Source organism: Xiphophorus hellerii, chromosome 7 (assembly GCF_003331165.1).
Source record: "Xiphophorus hellerii strain 12219 chromosome 7, Xiphophorus_hellerii-4.1, whole genome shotgun sequence".
NCBI lineage: Eukaryota > Metazoa > Chordata > Actinopteri > Cyprinodontiformes > Poeciliidae > Xiphophorus > Xiphophorus hellerii.
Genome location: NC_045678.1, coordinates 32,561,681 through 32,569,013, shown reverse-complemented (window position 1 = coordinate 32,569,013; position 7,333 = coordinate 32,561,681). Strand labels below are relative to the sequence as shown.

The 7,333-nt window shown below is 47.5% G+C and overlaps 1 protein-coding gene and 1 long non-coding RNA gene across 4 annotated transcripts in view; one reads left to right on the top strand and one right to left on the bottom strand.

Annotated features, from left to right (window-relative positions):
- Nucleotides 1–1,405: 1,405 nt before the first annotated feature.
- LOC116723238 (uncharacterized) overlaps nt 1,406–7,333 on the bottom strand; it is a 7,388-nt gene continuing 1,460 nt past the window's right edge. The window contains exons 3-6 of one of the 3 annotated variants that reach the window (XR_004339941.1): nt 3,013–3,188; nt 2,733–2,818; nt 1,596–1,659; nt 1,406–1,448 (exon numbers count right to left, since the gene is read on the bottom strand). This is a non-coding gene — a long non-coding RNA (uncharacterized LOC116723238). Of the gene's footprint in view, nt 1,449–1,476; nt 1,660–1,698; nt 2,819–3,012; nt 3,189–7,333 lie in introns of those variants that run through there. The other 2 variants (XR_004339940.1, XR_004339939.1) reach the window with 2 other exon arrangements.
- LOC116723236 (serine/arginine repetitive matrix protein 1-like) overlaps nt 3,469–7,333 on the top strand; it is a 6,103-nt gene continuing 2,238 nt past the window's right edge. The window contains exon 1 of the mRNA XM_032567991.1: nt 3,469–6,303. Within this exon, the coding sequence (XP_032423882.1) occupies nt 4,335–6,303 (1,969 nt within the window). The 5' untranslated portion in view covers nt 3,469–4,334. The remainder of the gene's footprint in view (nt 6,304–7,333) is intronic.

The following is a 7,333-nucleotide window of genomic DNA, read 5'->3' as shown; positions in this document are numbered from 1 at the left end:
CCCCTCCCGCCACCGACTGAGGACGCCACCCCGCTCCCTCAGCGACAGGACAGAGCTCACAGCAGGAACACCACACCTGCACCACAGGGGACCCTTCCCCCTCCCCCTCTCTGTCCTTCTCCACCAAAAAGGGCAGCACCCCCTAAAAGAACGGAGAGGGAGCTCACCTCGGTCGCTGACCTGCTCAAGGAGGAGGTCAAAAAGTACCGGGGTGCAGCTTCAGCTCCGTTGCTCTTCCAGGCCTCCGACCTGGCACAGCAGGAACGCAGGGCCTCACTGAGGCCGAGGACGGTCCCCCTCCACCTCAGACTGCAGGTCAGCACCCAACGGAGGCTCACCTTTGACCCTAGAGTGGAAACATCGGCTCCAGCGGCTTCTTCTTCCACCGGTGAGTCCCCTGCTCTTCGACCTGCACAGGTGACGGCTGCAGCCAGACAGGTGGGAACCCTGAACAAGAACCGCAACTGGTCTCTAGATCTGACCAAAAAATATGTCATCCTGGGTGACTCCAATGTGGCTAGATTTCCAGCCCCTGATAACCCAGATCTACAGGTGGTCAGCTTCCCTGGGGCCAGATGGAGGCATCTGACCCACCTGTTTGCGAGGGCACCGGTGATGAACCAGGTGGAGCGCATGATTCTCTCTCTGGGCATCAATCATAGAGCCCAGAGGGACAAGAGAGCAGCAGTGAGGGAAATGAAGACAGCGCTGAGGACGGCTAGGATCAAGTGTCCCAACGCGGAGATTTTTGTCCCTGCCATCAACTTCTCCCTGGCGCTGCCCGTCCAAGAACAGATGACCCTCACTCACATAAACATCGAGATCGCGCAGCTCAGCCGGTTCATCCCAGCCCTGCCTAGACGGTCCTTTACAGTGAGTAGAGACAACATTCACTGGACCAAGTCGACAGCAGCTCACATCTTCAGCCACTGGGGTGAGTGGCTAAACTAGAGTGCCCCAAGAGCCTTCATGTGAAGGAGGGGCATGCTAATATTGTAAATAAAAATATATGTAACCTCTCTAAAACTTTCACCCTTAGTGATGCACAGTGTTCCCTTTTAAATAAGGGCTTAACTTTCATTCCCACTCAGGGTAACAAACCTTTAAAATATACAAAAATGCAAATGAGGTATGATCTGCAGAAATACCACAGAAGAATTAAATTGGCCATCTATTACAAAGATGATGTTGGTAATGATAAGAATAATTTACCTTTTATGCCAGAGTCAGACTGGGCTCCTCCAATCACCGCTCTCCCTCCTGAGGTGGAAAACTTAATTTCCCAGGACCTTGATTATTTGGACAGAGAATTTAAATTTATTAAAACGATACCTAACCTAAATATAGAAGAAACAAAAGCACTAAAAGAAATAATGATCAATAAAAATATCATTATAAAACCTGCCGATAAAGGCAGCTCCATAGTGATTATGGACAGGGAGCAGTATCTGTGGGAGGGATACAAACAATTATATAATGAAACATATTACAAAAAATTAGACTCTCCAATTTATAACAATACGACCCCCCTTGTAACCAAAATTTTAGACAATTTACATAAAAAGAAATTTATCAATGCAAAACAAAAATCTTACCTGCGTGGCTCCCCTGAACCTAGAGCCAGGAGGTTTTATCTCCTCCCGAAAATCCATAAGGAACCTGAAAAATGGAGTAAACCCCATGAGATCCCTCCCGGCAGACCTATTGTCTCCGACTGTGGGAGCGAAACCTACCACACAGCGGAGTTTATTGATCATTATTTATATCCCCTATCAATTCGGCACCAAAGTTATATCAAAGACACTTATGATTTTGTGGAAAAAATTAAATTAATTTCTCTACCTCAGGACTCTATTCTATTTACAATTGACATCGACAGTTTGTACACAAATATTGACATAGATGAAGGAATTGATTGTATTAAAAACGTATTTTTGAAATATCCAGATTCGAGGAGGCCAGATCGTGAACTCATTCAATTATTAGAGATTAATTTAAAAAGAAATGATTTTGTTTTTGATGGCCAATTCTTCCTCCAGGTTAAAGGCACAGCCATGGGTAAGAAATTTGCACCGGCCTATGCCAACATTTTCATGGCCGAGTGGGAGACCGGTGCCATTCGTACGTGCAGGAGGGCACCCCTGCACTACTATCGGTACCTGGATGACATCTGGGGGGTCTGGACCCATTCTGAAGCAGAATTTCAGGAATTCCTCCAGCACCTGAATACACATAACCCATCTATCACAGTAAAGTCCACTACCAGCGTTAAAGCGGTCGACTTTCTGGATACCACCACATATAAAGGTCCAAATTTTGATACAACACACAAATTAGAGATTAAAGTTTTCTTTAAACCCACAGACACACATGCTCTGCTATTTAAAACTAGTCACCACCCAAGGCACACTTATGCTGGCCTAATCAAATCACAACTCCTCAGATTTCATAGGATTTGCACACAGAAAACAGACTTTGAGGAGGCAACTAGAACTCTGTTTTCTGCTCTTCGTAAGAGAGGATATTCCAGGTCTTTCCTGAGAGCAGGCAGGAAAAACTTCCTTGAGTCCAGACCCCCCGATTCATCTCCGATGATCCCTCTGATCACAACATTCTCCTCCTCAGCAGGACAATTTGTTTACAAGGTTAAACAGAATTTCACTAAATTCCAATCTGACACTTCCTTGCTCCCAAATTACAAAATAATTGCGGCCTACAAAAGGAATAAAAACCTGAGGGATTTCCTCGTCCGTGCTGAGGTCAAACCTTTGAAGACACCAAAGGTCAAAGGTCAGAGTGGATTCTTCAAGCAGCTGCACTGGGTACAGAACAGATTTAATAACACAATTTTCAAATCAGACCAATCAGGAAACCCCAAATCAAAAAATTGTGTTTATTTAATAACCTGTCTAATTTGTAAAATCAGTTATGTGGGTGAAACGAGTAACAGTGTCCTTACTCGTTTCACCCAGCACAGACATAACATTCAAAAACACAAAAAAACACATGTACCTTTAGTGCAGCATTTTATACGTCATGGCTGGGATGCAGTTTCAGCCCTGGTGCTGGAATGTAACCCAGCCTGGTCTTCAGCCCAGAGGAGAAGGGCTGAAAGAATCTGGATCCACAGGCTGGATACACAGATCCCAAAGGGTCTGAATGAGAGGTAGGCTCCACCTGGTGGACTCCTGACAGGATGGCCCGTGCACATAAGGGGGAGGAGTAGAGGGTGAGGGGGAGAAGGGAAGGAGGTTCAATTTTTTGGACCTCTGACCTTTGACCCTGAACCCAAACTCCAACCCCAACCCCAACCCCAACCCTTTCCAGCCAGTGCCTCCTGCCGGAGACTGTTCCCTGGTGTCCTGCCCTCTCTGGGATGACCGCGGGGACGATCCCAGTTCCTGTGGAAGTTCAAAGCAATAGCATTATTATAGGTGCCTAACCCTAACCCTATCTCCAGAGGGAATGCCTAACCCTAACCATAGCATTCTATCTGCTAACTATTAATTATTTATTGATATAATTTTCTATTTATGCCCTTCCCAACTATTTCCCTAACCCTAACCTCTGGAAACCCTGTGCCTCATCCTAACCCTCTCAATTCAACCCTAATTTGCTTTATACTCTTTAAAAATAAAAAATGAAATAAAACCCTAGCCCAACACTGTGCATCACAACTGTATATACACCTTTTTTAATCTTTTTGTATGTAAAACCTGTAAAATTTTATATTGTATGCAAAGTATGAAGGTCACTCAGGACCAATTTCATTGTAAATATCTGTATATATCATAATTTTTGTAAATATTGTAAATAACCTGCTTTCCCTTGTACATTTTTGCATTATCTGTATTATTTTGTATATATGTTTGCTGGAACAACTTGAATTTTCGGTGTAATGTAAATGTTTGTCCAGCAGGGGGAGGCAGCGCAGTGCAGCCCAATCAGCTGAGCGGCTGGGCCGCTCCCCTCCCAAATGTAAACAACGCCGAATGCGGCGCTGACGGCCAATTAGAGCCTGCTTTTTTGTAAATAGTTTTTAAGCTCGAAATTCGAAAATGTTCATGTTGTATATATAGTTTTGTTAACGGACTTTCTGGCAGATGAGACAGTGAACTGCCTGATGAAGGTTCTTTACAGACCGAAACGTCGCAGTTTGTTTGCTGTCTCTGTTATTAAAAAAGTGCCTAACGGCATTAAAAGAAGCCGATTTTAGTCCGTTTTTCATTTAATTCTTGATTTAAAAATTTCTACTCTTATTTTTACTCAACTTTTTTTACGATTAATTTTATTTAAACAATTTTTGCAAGCTTTTTATTTTAACGATTCGCCCAATGGCGTGGGATCCTTATCCCAGAGATGAGGAAGACTGGACTACGGTCCATTATCACCGGGGCAGACAGCGCACCTGGCAGCCGGCCGACCGACAGCGCTACAGACCCCCGCAGCAGCAGCAGCAGCAGCAGTACCGGGGACGCAGCTACGCCTCCGCCGTCCGAACCCGCCCCACGAGCCGCAGCCGAAGCTACCGTCCTCCACGGTACCGTCCCCAGCCCTACAGACAGCCCCGCCCCCGCTCCCGTAGCTGGCACCGAAGCTCAGCGCAGCAGCAGCAGCAGCGGCAGCGCTACGCACCCAGGGTGCAGAGCCGGGACGAGCACCGACGATCGGACGACCCGCTCTTCACGGTAAAGGTCAGGGCTCTGCACAAGCTGCTAAAGGCGACACACCACCTCCAGAACGTGTCCAGGAATGACCGTGATCCGCCTGCAATCCAGCGCATCACGGCTAACCTGGCGTCTGTGATCAAGCCGGCTCATCCCAGTCCCAAGACGCTGGAGCTGATCGACGGCAACGCTAGGGAATGGTCGTGGAACACGATCCTCATCTTGCGCCAACACTATGAGGAGGTGCGTGCAGCGGAGAAACAGCTCCTCCAGGACCTTGGCGGGGACCTGCTGGCTCCGCTGGAGGTGGCAGTGAAGTGGGCAAAACGCAATCTGGGCAGCAGATTCAACCCAGAAACAGCAGATGAGGTCCAGATCTACCTGCTCAAGAGGGAGAAAAGGGCAGCCTCACCTTGCCCTTCTTCTTCCTCCTCCTCATCTTCTGCCTCCTCGACTTCTCCGCCAGCCCCTCGCCCCCCTCCTCCTCCATCCTCCTGCTCATCTGCTAGCTGTCCAGGACGTAGAGACCAGGCGGTGGACACAGAAGAGGACCTGGATGGACCTCTCCCTCCTCCCTCTGCCACGCCCCCTCCCTCTCCGCCTCCCCGCCCTGTCATGACAACCACTGCAACCATGACAGAGCCCACGCATGGCGGCTGGACCCCACCAGGCTCAACTGAGGAGGACAACGAGACGGCCACGCCCCTCCCGCCACCGACTGAGGACGCCACCCCGCTCCCTCAGCGACAGGACAGAGCTCACAGCAGGAACACCGCACCTGCACCACAGGGGACCCTTCCCCCTCCCCCTCTCTGTCCTTCTCCACCAAAAAGGGCAGCACCCCCTAAAAGAACGGAGAGGGAGCTCACCTCGGTCGCTGACCTGCTCAAGGAGGAGGTCAAAAAGTACCGGGGTGCAGCTTCAGCTCCGTTGCTCTTCCAGGCCTCCGACCTGGCACAGCAGGAACGCAGGGCCTCACTGAGGCCGAGGACGGTCCCCCTCCACCTCAGACTGCAGGTCAGCACCCAACGGAGGCTCACCTTTGACCCTAGAGTGGAAACATCGGCTCCAGCGGCTTCTTCTTCCACCGGTGAGTCCCCTGCTCTTCGACCTGCACAGGTGACGGCTGCAGCCAGACAGGTGGGAACCCTGAACAAGAACCGCAACTGGTCTCTAGATCTGACCAAAAAATATGTCATCCTGGGTGACTCCAATGTGGCTAGATTTCCAGCCTCTGATAACCCAGATCTACAGGTGGTCAGCTTCCCTGGGGCCAGATGGAGGCATCTGACCCACCTGTTTGCGAGGGCACCGGTGATGAACCAGGTGGAGCGCATGATTCTCTCTCTGGGCATCAATCATAGAGCCCAGAGGGACAAGAGAGCAGCAGTGAGGGAAATGAAGACAGCGCTGAGGACGGCTAGGATCAAGTGTCCCAACGCGGAGATTTTTGTCCCTGCCATCAACTTCTCCCTGGCGCTGCCCGTCCAAGAACAGATGACCCTCACTCACATAAACATCGAGATCGCGCAGCTCAGCCGGTTCATCCCAGCCCTGCCTAGACGGTCCTTTACAGTGAGTAGAGACAACATTCACTGGACCAAGTCGACAGCAGCTCACATCTTCAGCCACTGGGGTGAGTGGCTAAACTAGAGTGCCCCAAGAGCCTTCATGTGAAGGAGGGGCATGCTAATATTGTAAATAAAAATATATGTAACCTCTCTAAAACTTTCACCCTTAGTGATGCACAGTGTTCCCTTTTAAATAAGGGCTTAACTTTCATTCCCACTCAGGGTAACAAACCTTTAAAACATACAAAAATGCAAATGAGGTATGATCTGCAGAAATACCACAGAAGAATTAAATTGGCCATCTATTACAAAGATGATGTTGGTAATGATAAGAATAATTTACCTTTTATGCCAGAGTCAGACTGGGCTCCTCCAATCACCGCTCTCCCTCCTGAGGTGGAAAACTTAATTTCCCAGGACCTTGATTATTTGGACAGAGAATTTAAATTTATTAAAACGATACCTAACCTAAATATAGAAGAAACAAAAGCACTAAAAGAAATAATGATCAATAAAAATATCATTATAAAACCTGCCGATAAAGGCAGCTCCATAGTGATTATGGACAGGGAGCAGTATCTGTGGGAGGGATACAAACAATTATATAATGAAACATATTACAAAAAATTAGACTCTCCAATTTATAACAATACGACCCCCCTTGTAACCAAAATTTTAGACAATTTACATAAAAAGAAATTTATCAATGCAAAACAAAAATCTTACCTGCGTGGCTCCCCTGAACCTAGAGCCAGGAGGTTTTATCTCCTCCCGAAAATCCATAAGGAACCTGAAAAATGGAGTAAACCCCATGAGATCCCTCCCGGCAGACCTATTGTCTCCGACTGTGGGAGCGAAACCTACCACACAGCGGAGTTTATTGATCATTATTTATATCCCCTATCAATTCGGCACCAAAGTTATATCAAAGACACTTATGATTTTGTGGAAAAAATTAAATTAATTTCTCTACCTCAGGACTCTATTCTATTTACAATTGACATCGACAGTTTGTACACAAATATTGACATAGATGAAGGAATTGATTGTATTAAAAACGTATTTTTGAAATATCCAGATTCGAGGAGGCCAGAT